Source organism: Pseudoliparis swirei, chromosome 5 (genome assembly GCF_029220125.1).
Source record: "Pseudoliparis swirei isolate HS2019 ecotype Mariana Trench chromosome 5, NWPU_hadal_v1, whole genome shotgun sequence".
In the NCBI taxonomy this organism is placed as follows: domain Eukaryota; kingdom Metazoa; phylum Chordata; class Actinopteri; order Perciformes; family Liparidae; genus Pseudoliparis; species Pseudoliparis swirei.
The window spans coordinates 20,128,857-20,145,764 of NC_079392.1; the positions used below are offsets into that span (position 1 = coordinate 20,128,857).

The window sequence follows — 16,908 nt, forward strand, 5'->3', positions numbered from 1 at the left end:
GGAAAATATGCTGATCAAAGAATCAGAGGGTTCCATGTTGCTGCAAGTTAGGGACAGCAGCTGGAAGTATGGGGGGGGGGGGGTATTATCTGTCACTACAAGCATTTCACAGCTAGTTGTTGATGTTGGGTTTTGGTTGCTTTTATAATTTTCTTTTCTGTTTGTGTATCAAATTGCCTTGTTGTATATTTGTTTTGAGAAAGGGAGGGGAGGGGGCTGTAATGTGTATCCTCACCATTTGGCTGTCTCATATGTTATCCTATCACCCCTTATTTGTGAGGTCTATTGTACTTTGTCTTGTTTTGGAATTTTTCCAAATAAATCATATATTTTTTTAAACAAACACCGAAGCCCTGTTGGAACATAGCACCTAATAACATCTAAAAGTGGGGGAGCAACAACTCCACGTTGTTAAGTGCCCTCGTGGTCACATTTTTGACAACACAAATTACATTAACAAGTTTGGCGGAGTATATTCTCTCTGATGATAATAATATTTTGGCGATTGGACTCACGCTTTTACCTGGAAAGCAGGTATTTCTGTACCCTTTCCTTATTTTCAAATGAGCCTCACTGATACCGCTTAAGAGGGCCGTCCTGCAACCGCAGGGTTGTGGGTTCGATCCCCGCTCTCCCCATTAGTTGCAAGTCGAAGTGTCCTTGAGCAAGGCACTGAACCCCCAGTTGCTTCCCGGGCGCTTCACCGCAGCCCACTGCTCCTTAACAACTAAGGATGGGTTAAATGCAGAGAACTAATTTCCCCTTGGGGATTAATAAAAGTGTATATTCTTTCTATTCTTATTTGAAAATATGACTATTGCAATTGGCCATTTAAAATTGGTTAAAAAGGGAAAGGTTTTTCACCAAACATTGGAAGACATTGATTGAACGTTCACATTTAAACCATATTTATGGACAACATCATTCTTTCCTTCTTTAAGCAAAACAAAAACATGTTATACATTTAATGAAATCAAATTGTAATGAAATCTGAAATTAATTCAAACAAGTTATAGTAAACATTCACTGTATTCTTGTTCATGATGATCCTGATTATGTCCATGTTTATTTCAACAATGTTTGCCAATTCTGCAAGACCACAAAAATAAATGACAAAGGCATTTATTACAACTCTTACCTATTTACTCAACAGTCCTGCTGACAGTTACAGGCCAGGTACAGGCCAGGTCCAGGTGAACCAGTTCTGTTGATCAGTAACTAATAATTGTTCCTAATAGAGGCCAATAAAAGGTCAAATGGCGAGAGTTTCAAGAATGTACTGTAACATGAATGTTTAAATCTAGTCACATTCATGTGTTAGGAATTTGGTTAATCTGTCCAAATAAAGCCTCTAAAATAAACACATCAATTTAAAGAAAATTGTGAGAATAATTCACATTCATATTTACATTAGAATGGCCTGATGTCAATATAAAACATTTTGTAATTTGTTTTGTGTTTGTAGCCTTTCTTCATATTTAACTGCAACATCATACATCAATCATCACTAATGTATCCGCAACAGTTACTAGAAAACAATGTTGTCAACTACATTTCTATATCAGACTATAGAACAATACTTCATTCTTTACCCAGTTTCTTATTGCATTCAGTGTAACGTCAGCATTACATCTACATTTTAAATTTAACATTGTGCCACGGGACAAGTTTAATATAATAGCTAAAGTTGAAAAGTTGAGATATAAATAGCCAAATAAGTTGAGCCGCAACAGCGACCATTATTGAGTGCCAAGCAACATCAAATAGTGGGGATGTATAACTTTTCTAGCACACCCTCATTGCCAAAAAAAAGAATAGCTTCAGATTAAGATCCTAGACATAAGACATGACTGCCAAACCAAGAATTATACTAACACATAAATAAATAAATACAAAAATACATGTATCACATAATCTAAAAATAAAACCGGAAGATAATAAAAAACGAAACAATGAAATGTTCTCTCAGTCACACACAGCACATCAAACCATCAGCCAACCAGAACTCTTGCTTAGTTTCAACTGTTAATAGTTATTTTACAGTACATCTTACAATGAATAAACATAATTATTATAGATGTTGACTTCATATAGAGCTGGTGCTTTCCATTTGGAGTGTTTGGCTGCTGTGGTCTTCACGGTTATGCCACTGTCCTTGATGAAATGGAACATTTTCATGACAAAAGAGGCTTGATTCTTCAACACGGTCAGCCTTTCCATATTGTTTGGTTGATCTGGAAATAAAATATCAGTATAAACAGTTCGTAACACACAAGAGCTGCATTCGTTACAGGCATGTCATAATTTGTGCAAATAAAGACACTACACCTGTTTTCTGGCATAAGGCAAAGTGTGCGATGCAGGTTTGCTGTTGATGCTGATGTGAGGGCGACACATCTGGGTGTGGGAGAGGTTGTGTCAGACCGGCATTTGATGAGCTTTTCTGGAGCCAATGCTGCACTTGACTCTGTTTCAGCTGTTTCATAAGACGGAAATGAATTGATCCTTGTCAGTGAACTGACTTATTGATAGTTATAAATGAAAACAAGTAGGGAACATAAATTATTACATAAAAGCATTCTGTAACAAAACTTCATTTTTTTTTAAAGAAGGGATTTTGTTAAACCTAACCATCACAGTTGTGGTATAAAAAAATGGGATCCGCCCATTGTTCAGTCTATTGATAACCTACAAGTATTATTATCTATAATATCAAGACAAAGGTGAACTAGGCCAGTACAATGTAATTGGGTAGACACTCACAAATTAAAAAGCAACTTTTGGACTTTGACATTCGTGGTTTCCTTGAGTCAGCAAATGGGCTCAAGTTTAAAAACTGGTGTTTGAGCCACACTGCTCGATCGTCCTCAAAGGCTTTCCTCTGAAAGTAAAACCAGATACAAGTTACCTCAAAGACAAATCTTCAAACAATAATAATAATAAATGAGATGATAATATTTCTATAGCGCTTTTCAAGAATTCAAAGTTGTTTTAAGTGGAGGAGAGATGGGTACTGAGGCGGGAAGGGGAAATTGGTGAATTCTCTCATGTCTTGGCATATGTGAGAACACTGATATAAACTGGTCATCGTGGCACACTTCTACACAAAGAGCCAAATGCGTTGTATTCCCTAATATCTACCTCAGACCAATTCTGGAAAAATGTGTTTAATCAATCACCTCATGGCTAAGCCTTATAGCTGCTTCAGTGAAGTTCCTCCTCTCCCTCTCGAAGAGCTTCCTCTGTTCCTTGAGGGTCTTCCACTCCTCTCTGAAGCGTTCTTTCTCCTGCAGCATGTAGCAGTTGCTCGGCGGGGGTGTGGCCTCCTCATCACACGGAGAGCTCAGCTGCTGCTACAAGAAAAAAATCATATGGATGGTTTGTTTTCCAAAATATAACCAAAGAGGTGTTAACGGCTGCAACAAACAGAATACAATATATTTCCTCCAATATGCAAACAAGGTTTCAATCCTTGGTTAAAACTAAAAGAGAGAAAGAGTTCCCCCGAGTTGAAGCTACCATGTTAGAGGTCAACTTGTATTAAAACAAACAAGTTTGAATCTACAATTATCAAGTGTTTCGTCATCTTTAACTCAAATTGATTATTGATTATATGACACTCTTGTCTCAGCAATGGGACTTGGACTCTTAACATTGGCCACATGAACTAATGAACTCTAAAATGACCGGGAGGGCAAATGTGAGTCTGACCTGCAGGAGCTGCTGTTGTGTTTGAATGAAGTCTTTGCACTGCTGGATCTCCAGCTTCAGTCCGTCCATCTCCTCCTCATGAGTCTCTCGGGATACAGCATCATGTGTTTTGTTCTCGCCCATCTGAGCTAAAGGGACTGAACGAACAACCCAGAAAGTCCAAATAATACAAAATGATATTAGGAAAACTATGTATTGTTTTCTAACAGACAGTACGGATCCAGAGAGGAATGTCATTGGTAAATAAGTCCATGTATTTTGGTTGCTTCTATATTGGTATAAATACATATTTTTTGGCTTCAGAATATAATGTAAGCTTCCGTTGCTCGGACAGTTTCTCGCAAGGTTCTTGTATGACTTAAATCTATTTTGCCACATCAATGGTACAAAAGCTCATTCATAGTGTTAGAGTGGAATCCTTACATTCTTTCATGCATAAGGATCAAACAGGGATAGCATGTACCTTGGCTGTCCAATCTTTCAACGTGGCTCTTGAGTTTTCTCCACTGGAGGCGAATACTGTTGGTCAGCTTCTCGCGGGCGTGACCACTAAACAGCTCGACACTTTCTTGACTGGAATCAAACACTTGCTCTTCCTCCTCCGAGTCAGCCTGACAATAAAATTAAAATATGTTTCAATCTGTTGGTAGCACATCTTGCAAATGTATTGCACATTGGCACGGTTATTTAGTTCATCTGCTTAATCGATGACTTAGCAATCATTTTTTTAAGAATCTCTACACTGACTTGATTGTTAAAATACTGTGAGCAAACAGGAAAAGGTGTTTTAATAACACTGATAAGCGATCTGTTGCATAATGTCTTGGTCCAGTGAATCAGAGACCACATAGCTCATTCTAATTAAAAAAGATATGGGCGATGTAGTAAAAGCAATGACTTGGCAAAAACTGCCTGTTGGACTGTTGAAAGGTTGCATCAGAGAAAAGAGAAAAACAATTCCCCCTACCTGAATGCCAGCATCTGGATATTTGGCATCTTTGCGAATTGGTTCCCTTAAACTCAGAATGGACACCATTTCTATTTTTATCTGCTGCAACACTTTCTTCAACTCTGCATTTTCCAGAAGCATCTCCCTTTGTCGGGTGTCATAGTCGCTCAGCAGAGTCTTATACATCTCCCCCTCATGCCTTGAGATGACAAAGACAACCATCTACGTTTATGTTTGTTAGATCAGAACACCTCGTCAGAGGAAATTAATTGAAGATACAGTAACATCCAGTGTTTAGCAGTGCCACCCTTGAAGCCCATGTTCCTGAAATAATTATGTCACAAATATGTCTTTTGAGACATGGGTAATAAATATTATACAATAACATTACAAACAAAAATATCTATAAGTAAACTTACTTTGCTTCTGTCTTTTGAGTTTTCCAAAGGCTTCTCTTCCCGTCAGCTCTTCCAATGTTGTTTAATACATCAATTGCTGCAAGCAAGAAAGACAAATATAGAAAAGGTGTCTCAAAGGGAATATTCATTATAATCTTTTGTGTTAAGATGTTGGTTACATTTTTTAAATGGTAAATGTTTAGGCAAAGGATGAGCGGTTTTCTCTTTGACCTAGCTTCTTCTCCTTTTTGTCCACCAGAAGTTGATTCAAGCGCTCCTTCAGTTTGGTAAATTCTCTTTCTTTCCTTTTCATCTCATGATTGTACTGGCTGGCCCGGCTTGCAATTATGTTCTGAAGTTTTTGCACCTGGCAGGAAGAAGTTTTTACAGTTTGAATTGTCAAGTTCATCCACCTGTGACCAAAAACCTGCCAGTCAATTCACTTAACATTATCTGCGCCAGTAAGCCCAGAGAAAGTACCTCATCTTTTTCATTTTTCAGGCAATTCTGCAAACTCTTCACTTTCAAATGCAGCTGTCGTTCTCTCTCAAGAAGTCCTGTGTTCTCTCTTTTGGCCAGTTCAAGCTGCTCCTATGATAACAGAACAACATGGACATGGGCATTAAATATGATTTTCAGTATTGACAAGCAACTCTGAAGGTCCTCAGTTTTACTAAAATATGTTATTAATATTTTTCAATACAATATTAATAAGGAGGGATTACTGGGTTTAAATGTTACTGTACTTTTAGTTGAGTGCTGGTGCGCTGCAGGTAGTCCACATTGCTCCTGGACTTCAGCTGTTCCACTTCCATGTTTTCCAGGGTCCGCCGACCCCTGTGATGCAGCTGAATCAGGTCATACATGCAATTTAGCACAGCCATAACATTCATCTCTGAGCTGCCGCTCGACTCCGTCCAAACCGGGGGGAGGCCAAGACATGACACCTCCTGTAAAAAGGGAGAATAAGAAAAGAAAACGAGCGAAACTCAAACCAAGAATATTAAACCGTAATAGGTCAGTGGGACATGTATAGTTACCAACCTGATTGATGTGTGATAGACATTCCTGCACATTGTGCTCTGTGCAGAAGGTACTGAGAAAGTATTTTCTGTGCAGCGGTGCCGGCACCGATGATTGGCTAAACTGTCTCAAGGGAGATGATCTACATTCAACAGAGCTGCTGCAAGTGTCCTTGACTTCTGGGGACAGACACCCTGTCAAATAAATGCATTATGGACTTATGATGATTTATTAATGCTGAACAAGAAAAATAAACCACTTTATATACAGTAAATATTATGGGAATTGATGTTACAAAAACTAAGAATAGCATATGTCTGACCTGTTCCCCACTCACAAGGTTCGTACAGAGCACAAGATAAAGAAAATGATACAGTAACGTACACACCGCTGCTGACGGCAGAACACTGCAGTACTTCAGTTCAGTCTAACTAATGAGGATGCTGAACGAAAGTCCAAATGACATTATACAATATCGTGCTGTTTCTGAGACACGTAAAAGGGGTTAATGATCAACTTCTGAGCACAATAGTCAACTGTTTAACACGTCTCATTTACAGTGCATATTTGCTGGGTTATAAAGATCAAAATCTTAACTCACCAAGGGAGGACTCTGGCATTTTTGCAGTGCAGCCTTCAGGCTCCGTGTCTGGATCGTCTACTGCATGTGAATGATACACAAAGCTCGCCTCAGGATCGACCTACGCAGTCGCTGCTCCTGAAATAGACGGGCAGATTAGCAGTGCCCATTCAACAAAATCTGGATTACAAGGCTATGGAAGTAGACAAGTAGTAGACAACACACTGGAACCTATAAGTAACAGTGTGAGGAATGCAGATTCACAAGCGATAACTTCACAACTTAATCAGTTATCACGTAGTGTTCTCACAGCCTTTATCTAAAATATTTAAATGTGTGTATATTTGTAAGGTCTTAAGCAGATTGTGATGTTGACCTTGATGTTTTTGTTGCGTTTTTGGCATTACACCATTGTCATTGCAGGAGTCTTTAACAGGTTACAAGCAGACCAGGCCGGCATCTCATCTCCGTGTGCTTATCGTCAGCTGATCAGACTAATCCAAGACAGACATAACATTCTCCTCCTGTATGAATGCCTATTTGTCAAATAGTATATGAATATTACTGGAAACTACCACGATTTACAACACCTCATTCTCAGGGAGATTACATTACATTACATGTGATTTAGCTGAAGTTTTTATCCAAAGCAACTTACAATTACATTCATACACCGTAGACACAGCTACAGGGAGCAATTCAGGGTTAAGTGTTTTGTTCAAGGACACATCGACTAGGGCGGGGATTGAACCACCAACCCCCTGATTGAAAGACCCCTACCACGGGCCCACAGTCACCCACAGCCACAGGGACAATGATGTGGGAGCAGAAACTGCATTAATAAAACACACACATGTATAGTTAGAGTTGTCATACATTTTAGTCAGTGGGAGTCTGTGACTCATCATTAACTCCGGGGACCTACACTTTGGTTTTAGTGATACTTAATCAGCTTGGCCAGACAGATGGCAAGCCTCGAGCCACACAGTATTACAAACCTATGAGCTGCTTAGACTGACAATTCAACAAGTGTTAACCTTTAACTGGATCAAACTCCTCTCCAATCTACAATCTACAAAAGAAAACATTTTAGTATAATTTACAGAATGTATTTAAGGTATGCAATCCCACTGGGCCATGTATGATAAGAATATGCTTTTTATTTGAATGATTTTAATTTAAGATCAGATTCTGAACCATGAGGAGTACTCGATGGGATCACAGGGGACTGATCTACCTATAGACACAGTTTCTATGTAGAACTAGCTGAAACGTAGGCAATGTAATACAACAGTCCTGCAAGGTCGCATAAAAATACTTTAATGGCCAGAGAATATTACCTTAATTATTAAAAGAAGATAAGCACCACATCCACAACCTGTTCAACCTGCTGCCGTTGTCTGGAAAGAGATACAGGAGTATCATCCGCCAAACCACTAGAATTAAAAACAGCTTCTGTCCTCTGGCTGTGAGAGTACATCCTCCTCCACCCTTTATAAATATGTTTATTGTTCTTCTTTACTATGTAACAAATTGGCACTACAATCTGAAACAACGTAGCTAAGTTATGTGAATAGTTTATGTGTAACTGGCTATATACAGGACAAAATAAAGGTAGTGCCGGTCCCTTACGCAGCAGTCAGTGTGTTAAACTAACGCCAAACGTGAACTGACAAATGTTGAAGAAGAGCGGCTGGTTATCTCAGCCAAACAACTTCACTAACGAAAGCAGAAGTTTAAAATATTGACTTGTTGAAGAAGTAAAAGCCACAAATATTTTAAGTACTTACTCAACGTTGCATTTTCATTATTGCTCAGCAGTTCCTAATCCTAACCCAGTCTGTCCAAACGACAGTACACGCGACTGACTGCAAGCAGATCAGGCAGCACGCTGATTGGCTGGATCGTTGTCTAGCAACCGAGAACAGCTTATCGTGATTGGATCTTGGCTGTCCAGTATTTTAATGCCAATTTGATCATGTTAATTATATTGTTTTAAACACAATGACACTAATGAAGAACGCCTAGAAATGTTTGTTTTTTTAAACCTTTTTTATTATGACATTTTAAATTTTTTACAGTATGAGAAATAAGCTGAGGATCTTTGTATCATGCTCTATTAGTAAACACCAGTCACTTGAATGTGTAAGGAGCAAGACTTCAAACATTTTAATTGTTTCAATTAATGAACTCACATTAAGCGGTGAAAGTTAGTTCCACAATAAGAATTAACAACATTTTGTTCAAGTAACTTTAATGCAAATTATACATCACTGAATTTAAGAACAACACAGTAAAATAACTCATCGCAGAGCACAGTAAGCAACCATCTTACACAAACTAGTACAGACAGCTGCACATTATTATTTTACAAAAGAAAAACGGTTGTTATTTAGAAAATAGTATTAAATATATTCTGCATCAACAAGGCAAACAACATTATTTGGAAAGCACAAATAGCTTGAATGCAAGAGTATAATTCAAAAGTCCTGGTACACCCATTGTGGGGACAATTGCCCTTTCCTCTCAACAGATATTTGTATATTTAATTGCAGCACATGTAAGCTAATACAATTAACAATGGCTCAGTATTTTAATTTATAAAGGAGTGAGCAATCATGTGCAATACAAGGGCCCTTGTCAAAAACAAACACAACTAGCACTCGGTAGAGCGCATACCTTCGCATACCACAAGATTGGGCATTGAATTATGAACATTTTGGCATTAGTTGCATGCCAATTGGATAAAAATTGACCGCGCTATGGTAAAAAGAAGATTTTAAACTTTTCATGACCTTGACCTTTGACCTGATCGATCCCAAAATCTAATCAAATGGTCCCCGGATAATAACCAATCATCTCACCAAATTTCATGCGATTCGGTTTAATACTTTTTTAGTTATGCGAGTAATACGCATACAAATAAATAAATAATAAATAAATACACGGCGATCAAAACATAACCTTCTGCATTTTCAATGCGAAGGTAATAAATAAATAAATACACGGCGATCAAAACATAACCTTCCGCATTTTCAATGCGAAGGTAAAAATAGCAATTATCAGGTGTATTAATTACACCTGTGCTTTCTCTGTGAAAAAGGCCTGTTCAGTTGTTAGTTCTCCGTAAGAATGTTTGAAATGTTAAAATTGACTTTATCTGAAATGTTCATCTAAAAAGATTTTTATTTATCTATTGCAAAAAAGATTTTTCTTAATTTTCAGGCAGTGAATATCTCCTTTACTTTAAATAAATCCAAAGAAAGAAAAGTCCCTCTGATTGCAAAAATACAAATAAAGCTATATTTGAAACTTATAAGGATAATGTGTGATAAAAAAATAGCATTTCCATAACTCTGGCATGTTTATCTGCATATTGTTTTGGATTTACAGTACCCTACGGTATTTAAATTCATAATACAATTCTATAATTGTATATGCACATTTAACCAAAACATACTTCACTGGATACAATTCAATTTCACAACACAAAGCCTGACCAGTTTCCATACAGTGATTTCCCCAGTTTAGGCTCTGAACTAGTCACTAATTGGCACTAGGACTCCTATGGATTCAGAAGTTCTGAGCAGTGGGTCTGTGTAATCGTCTCTCTTTGCGTCAAGCCACCATGTTGTCATCTCCCCTTTTCCCTGTTTGGTCAAGAAAAAAGAAGAGAGTGAATGAGAAAGAGAAGAGTCATATTGCAAAGCATGTGTCCCTTTGAATTTTAAATAAAGCCATTAGGGTTTGACGGGGGCAGAGAGCAGCAGCTGAGGCCATCTCTTAGCAAGACATCACAAGTGTCAAGACGCCCTCTTCTTTGGGACTATAAAGTAAACCCCTCCCCCATAATAACTGTGGCAACACCCCAAAAGAGGTCTTAGGTTACAATGTGAAAAGAAGCCAGTAGAACCGAATAATGGTTCCTTGAAAAGAAAGCAAATACCAGATACACCCAGTTTATTTTCATCTGGAGGGAACTTCCATGTAATCTTTTAAAATCTCAGCCTGATAAATCCCTTGTCATTTTTTAAAGGTGGTGTAACATCTTGTATGTGATTATGTTCATCATTGCATCAATTAGCCTTTTTAAAAGAAACAGTTACCTCCATGAAAACACAAAGAAGTTAGAAATAGCATTTCATGCAGCGAAGCTTATTATTCTAGTGAAGTTTAATTAGAGAGATGATGTGGGTGTACACTCAGTTGCACATGCACCTAAAATGACAGCTCTCTGATACAGCAGTTCTGCAACAGCTCCAGCCCGCATGAAGGTTACCATGTGCAGTCTTTGTTTAAACTATTTTACAAAGGTGTTGATTCAACTTCACGGTCCTTTTGGAGGCTTCTGTTTTGCGGTGCTTTTGAACTGTATTGCATTATACAGAGAAGTGTTTCTGTCATCGAGCCTACCCTGATTGATAGTAGATAAAACAATAGAAATAGCTGTCAGTATAAAAGGTCCAATGACGACAGCCTCCCTATTAAAAATAAAAGCAATACAACAGCTACAGGAATTGTAATATGCCTAATTAATGACCTAATAATTACCTTCACATCAAGTGCTCCTCTGCATGTCAGAATGTAACCTCTTAGCATGTGAAGCAGGTCAGCTGTGGCATCACTCACCTGGATCTTCAGAGCTATGGACAGAATTATTAAGAACCAGTTTAATTGTTTTTACCTTTAAGAATGTCATTTAGTTTGTATTACACATTGTGCTGTCCAGCCAATTTAACCCTCCTGTTACCTTAGGGTCAATTTGACCCCATTCAATGTTTAACCCTTCTGTTACCTTAGGGTCAATTTGACCCCATTCAATGTTTAATGTCGGTGTTCTTTCGGGTCAATTTGACCCAAGGCTGTTTTTCACTGTGTCAAACATATAAGAAATATCAACTTTTTTATATATTTAAAGGGCTATTTAGGTAGTCAACAAACAAACATAAAGTACCTCACACTTAAACTTGGAAAACAATATTAATTCTAATGATTTTCTGGAGGTTTTAATTGCTGGGGTCAAATTGACCCCAAGGGTAAAATATGTCAGTAAATATAAAGGTAACAGGAGGGTGAAACATTGAATGGGGTCAAATTGACCCTAAGGTAACAGGAGGGTTCAAACTTGATTAAAAAACAAATTGCAGCAGTTAGAATACAACTGATATTAAAATGGATATGTGTTGAAAGTGAAATATGGGATTTATAGTTATCTATCCTCTACAATTTACAGTATTATATTTGGTGTCACCTCTATAGTCATATTATATCAGTGGTCCCCAAACTACGGCCCGATTTATTATTTTTTTCACCTGGCCCGCTGCCGTTGAGATTGCAGTGAGACGCGGAGAAAATGTGAAGTGGTGCTCTTCGCAATAAAACATCTTTGATGGGACGTGTCGCGTCTCGGCCAATCAGCGTTCAGATGTCGACAGCGTTTGGGAAGTTAGATTAGCTTGAATGTTAGTCCGCTACATCTGCTGCTGTCACGCTGCACGGTGTAGCGATACTAACGAAGTACCCGTACGTTAAAAACGATGTGATTTAGCATATTTTTTGTATCGATACTTCATTAAAAGAGCGATCAGAGCGCACGCGCTGCTCCGCTCCGTTAAACGCTGTCTGCACGCGCAGTGTTCACAGCGAGTGGCGCGCGCATCGCTCAACCGTGATGCGCGCGCACAGGTGAGCACACTCTCACTCGCACCCCCCCCCCCGCCCCAGCAGACAAGGGAAACGTTATGTGGCCCTCTCAGGAAAAAGTTTGGGGACCCCTGGTCATATTCATACACATTTAATACAATATAGTGGATATTTTGTTATTTTTCATGCCGTACAATACAAATGGAGTTCCATTGGCTTATAAATACAACTACAAAGTGCTATAAGATCTGGGAGGCATGTCTGTAATTGTGAAAGGCTAAGAGCACATTTTACTCTGTGCACAAAGCTCAAACAATTAAGTTGGAGTTTTCTCAAAAATCTCTTCAGGTTAAGTTTGCGCTTGTATTATGAATTTGTTTTTGCCTTCTGATCCTATCACTCAGTACTTTTCCATGATCCCACTAGTTCAATGCAGAGGATCAGGTGCTACGAGATCACACTATCCAACACGTGCTGGTGAGCTAACAGAGACCACCGTGTTTGGCATGATAGCAGCAGGCCAAAGGCCACCGGCCAAAAGCTCTTCCTGAACTACTATTGAAACCAGTTGCAGCAACACTGTAGACACATTCTTGAATATTAGGAGAGCATGCAGGGGTCATGTAGCACAGTTGTTCAGCACATACATGATATTTATTTATCTGAGACATTAATTGGATGAAAAGTGTTGTATCTGAGCCTCACCTTCACTTGTTGATTCCATGCGTGATGCTGTGTTGACAGTGTCCCCAAACAGGCAGTAGCGCGGCATTTTGGTGCCAACCACACCGGCCACAACAGGTCCTGGCAGAAAAATAATAATAATGCATGTCAGATTATTTAGAGAGGAAATACCTTACATTTTAGAGTTATTTGTATTCACATATATGTGAATATACATATGAAGCCCTCAAATCAATAATTGTGGAATCCAGAAAACTACAACAGTAATGTCCACACTTTGAATGTGCAGTTGATCCAAACAGGAAAAATGGCAGAGGTAGGAGCAGACAGAATCATTTCAAATAGTATTACTAAAATATAATAATGCAACCCATGTGTCCTCAAAATTGACCCCGATAACAATTCAAGACCCTCAATGACCTTCAAGTCCTGCAATAAAACGTTTTTTCTAGCTAGAGACATTTATTATATTGGGTTGTGCTGCACATGTGATGAGATATGTGATAATACTCTCATAATTTCTCTTTCTGAAGCAAGCCATATCTTATGTGTTCTACCTTACAATAGCTATACTTTATATTGTCATACTTTAGTGGGTGGATGGCTCAGAGTTGAGGAGGCATAGAATGGAAAAGTATTGCACTAATAATGCATTATGCAATATCCTATATATTCTAACCGGATGTGTAACACCTTATTGAATGAAATATCTTTGATTTTAACTGTGAAATAACAAACCTTTTTTAAATTAAAACATGTGTATAACAATTAAAGCAGCATTTCAATGTTCAGCTTCTCAAATATTCAAAATATGTTTATGGTTACCCTCACATTCTGCAACCTGACCTTGGACCATTGTAAAACTGCGAATGTGTCTTTTTTTAAAGCAATCTGAAACGTTAACGTCTGGGAAAAGCAAAGCACAGGTCGGATAAACGGATGCTGGACACAAGAGAGATGTCCGCAGTACCCGAGTGGATGCCAGCGCGGATCTTCAACTGTGTGTTGGGTTTATGAGGGATCTTGAAAGAGTGGCAGACGGTGACCAGATCAAGAGCCATGCTGGCTATCTCCCCGGCATGATTGATGCCATTTTCTTCGGGAACCCCTGACACCACCATGTCTGGAAGATAAGCCAGGATTCCATGTCAAGAAACAATACAGGAAGAGGAAGAGAGAGATTACTGATAACATGTCAAAACACATATTCAGACACTCTTTAGACGGTCGATCACTTGTTGTTGTTTTTGCCAAACTCATAAATGTTAGTTGTGTATCTGCCTTTTAACAAATGTTTGTTCAAGCTGAGATCACCTCTAATATACTGTATATATATATATATATATATATATGTAGTATATTAATGGTAGTTCTTTATTAAAATGATGTATCACTTTTTCTTAGTAGTTCCAAATCTGTTTATTTTCTGTACTTACAAGCATCCCCAATTGTCTCAACTTTGTAGACATCGTAAATGTCAATGATGTCATCAAAGGTGGTGTAGAGCTTGTTGAGGAAGTCCACCACCTCGTAGGGAGTGCTGGCACCAGACAGCTGAGTAAAGCCCACGATATCGCTGTCACAGGGGAGAAAGACAATGTTAGTTATCTCCAGTTCTACATGTATACAACAAAACAATGTTCATGCATATGACAATATACATAACAATGTAGAATATTAAATGAATCTAAATAGATCACTTTCGTTGAAACATGTTTAAGGTACCCAACACAAACCTGAAGTAGACAGTAGCGTTGGCGAAGCTCTGAGCCTCTGTTGTTCGACCCTGGCGAAGGTCATCAGCCACCGGTTTTGGTAACATACCTGCACAAGAATTTCACCACTTAATATGCAAAAATATGCCCTAATATAGTCTATGAGACAATGGGTAGGAATGATGAAGGGGGTGTTTCTGCACCACTAGATGGCAGCCTCAATGTATATGTACACATTTCAGTTAACTGTTCCTCAACCTTATTAACATAGTGAACTACACATCTAATCCTGCTTGTACTAGATAGTGTAATCTCTGCAAAGTCACAAAAACTAATGATTTAAAGCTACATTTGGTCAATAGTATGATTCTTTTTGGGATCATTAGAAAATTGAAACTATTTCCAATCACTCCTCACTGTTATCCGGACTTACTGTACAACAGCTGATCCGTCTTCTGTTTCTCTTGAAGAAGGTCCTGTGTTCTCTCAGCGACTATGGCCTCCAGATGTTTGCTGTAATTCTCCATCTGCAATAAAACAAACTCTATTTATGTCTGAAATTCAAAACAATGCAGATGGCACAAATGGGATTTACATTTATTACCTTCGCATTGAAAATGCCGGAAGGTTATGTTTTGATCGCCGTGTATTTATTTATTTATTTGTATGCGTGTTATTCGCAAATCTCAAAAAGTATTGAACCGAATCGCATGAAATTTGGTGGGATGATTGTTTATTATCCGGGGACCAGTTGATTAGATTTTGGGATCGATCGGGTCAAAGGTCATGAACAGGTCGAAATCTTTCGCAGAACTCAAAAAGTATTGAACCGAATCGCATGAAATTTGGTGGGTTGATTGTTTATTATCCGGGGACCAGTTGACTAGATTTTGGGATCGATCGGGTCAAAGGTCAAGGTCAAAGGTCATGAACAGGTCAAAATGTTCTTGAATCGCATGAAATTTGGTGGGATGATTGATTATTATCCGGGGACCATTTGATTAGAATTTGGGATCAATCGGGTCAAAGGTCAAGGTCATGGAAAGGTCAAACTCTTTTTTTACCATAGCACGATACATTTTTGTCCAATTGGCATGCAACTAATGCCAAAATGTTCATAATTCAATGCCCAATCTTGTGATATGCGAAGGTATGCGCTCTACCGAGTGCCCATTCTAGTTACTATTGCATTTCTCTTTGAAGTACTGCTGTTAATCCAAATAATGTCACACACTATTTACTAAAGGTATTCAATGTATCTCTTTACACATTATTCCAATGTATTTTACCATATTTCAGTGGGTTATTACCAGTTTCATCATCATGTCAACAGGGCTGACTTTGTGTGGGTTCATTTTATCGAGCATCTTCTTCACCTGCTCAAACGTGGGCCTCATTGTGGCATTATGACTCCAGCACTTCTTAATAAGCTGTTCAGGTTTGCAAGAGAAGAGAGCAACACCTCATTATCCAATGTGTTTACAGTCGTATGCCTATGACATATAATATCAAGAAAACATTCCAAAGTGTTTTAAGTTTAAGTGTTAAGTTAAGTTCCAGCAACATCTGCACATGAGACAGACCTCACAGTAATCTCCTTGAATGGGACAGTCAGTGTCTGCCTTCCCTGCTTTGACTTCAGGCAGAGGGGGGCGCCACATAATATCCATCCTGACTCCCTCAGCCTGGTCCTGTTTGAGAAATCTGCTGGTTACCGAACTAAGATCAAAAGGAAGCTGAAGGTTTTAATCTACACAGAAAGCCGTCATGCTCACTAAAATGAGGTTGGTGCGAGTTGCAATCTCAACCAGGATCATGGAGTAGCTGAGGAGAGGAGGGAAAAGTAGAGAAAGTTGATTGTGGATATTATTTTCTGTGTATTTTTCTTTGCAAAGATTTAACACTTTTCATGTATATATGAAGATGGTTGCCTGTCCAACATAACTATATTTCCACATATTTGATTAAAATGCATCATATTTTCATGTTTGCTCCAAAATGAACTGCTTCAATGACAATGAACTTGTTTGTACTGTGACACTCAAACACACCTGTAGACATCTGCTGCCGGCGTCATATTGGAGCTGTTTCCCAGTAGGACCTCTGGTGCACAGTATATACGATTTACATCCCCACAATTGAAGCCATTACTGACGGCCTCAAAGTCCTCTCTTCTGTAGGCTGTGAGCCCAAAATCTGACCACA

General features: G+C 38.6%; 2 protein-coding genes across 5 annotated transcripts; both read right to left on the reverse strand.

The window, feature by feature from the left end:
• Window positions 1-884: 884 nt before the first annotated feature.
• ssx2ipa (synovial sarcoma, X breakpoint 2 interacting protein a) lies at window positions 885-8,513 on the reverse strand. Of its 4 annotated transcripts, none has more exons than XM_056413838.1 (14): window positions 8,452-8,513; window positions 6,683-6,799; window positions 6,103-6,275; window positions 5,805-6,008; window positions 5,539-5,649; window positions 5,290-5,425; window positions 5,080-5,155; window positions 4,679-4,859; window positions 4,175-4,322; window positions 3,712-3,848; window positions 3,180-3,353; window positions 2,764-2,881; window positions 2,329-2,476; window positions 885-2,234 (listed from the first exon to the last, which is right to left on the reverse strand). In XM_056413838.1, exons 2-14 carry the CDS (start codon window positions 6,699-6,701, stop codon window positions 2,087-2,089), a joined length of 1,773 nt encoding a protein of 590 aa, XP_056269813.1. In that variant the 5' UTR covers window positions 6,702-6,799; window positions 8,452-8,513; the 3' UTR covers window positions 885-2,086. The 4 variants fall into 4 exon arrangements, with proteins under 4 accessions (XP_056269813.1, XP_056269815.1, XP_056269817.1 ...); XM_056413840.1 differs by lacking the exon at window positions 8,452-8,513 and adding an exon at window positions 7,038-8,422; XM_056413842.1 differs by lacking the exon at window positions 8,452-8,513 and having other exon boundaries at window positions 2,329-2,397; window positions 6,683-8,425.
• A 214-nt stretch (window positions 8,514-8,727) lies between these two features.
• Window positions 8,728-16,883, reverse strand: LOC130194214 (atrial natriuretic peptide receptor 2-like). The gene is made up of 11 exons (XM_056415116.1): window positions 16,755-16,883; window positions 16,479-16,527; window positions 16,287-16,394; window positions 16,014-16,133; window positions 15,137-15,230; window positions 14,725-14,812; window positions 14,425-14,564; window positions 13,959-14,111; window positions 13,010-13,108; window positions 11,213-11,304; window positions 8,728-10,311 (listed from the first exon to the last, which is right to left on the reverse strand). The coding sequence occupies exons 1-11, from the start codon at window positions 16,778-16,780 to the stop codon at window positions 10,201-10,203; spliced, it is 1,080 nt and encodes a 359-aa protein (XP_056271091.1). The 5' UTR covers window positions 16,781-16,883; the 3' UTR covers window positions 8,728-10,200.
• Window positions 16,884-16,908: the final 25 nt, after the last annotated feature.

Bases quoted from the DNA above. Each gene is read 5' to 3' on its own strand.
- ssx2ipa (XM_056413838.1), bottom strand. The intron at 5,426-5,538 runs GTACTTTCTCTG...TCTTCCTGCCAG, and splicing joins TGAAAAATGAAAAAGATGAG to GTGCAAAAACTTCAGAACAT. The intron at 4,323-4,678 runs GTAGGGGGAATT...TTTTATTGTCAG, and splicing joins ATCCAGATGCTGGCATTCAG to GCTGACTCGGAGGAGGAAGA.
- LOC130194214 (XM_056415116.1), bottom strand. From the start codon at position 16,780: ATGACGCCGGCAGCAGATGTCTACAG. The intron at 16,528-16,754 runs GTGTGTTTGAGT...TCCTCTCCTCAG, and splicing joins CCGGCAGCAGATGTCTACAG to CTACTCCATGATCCTGGTTG. The intron at 10,312-11,212 runs GTAATTATTAGG...TTGACCAAACAG, and splicing joins GAGGAGCACTTGATGTGAAG to GGAAAAGGGGAGATGACAAC.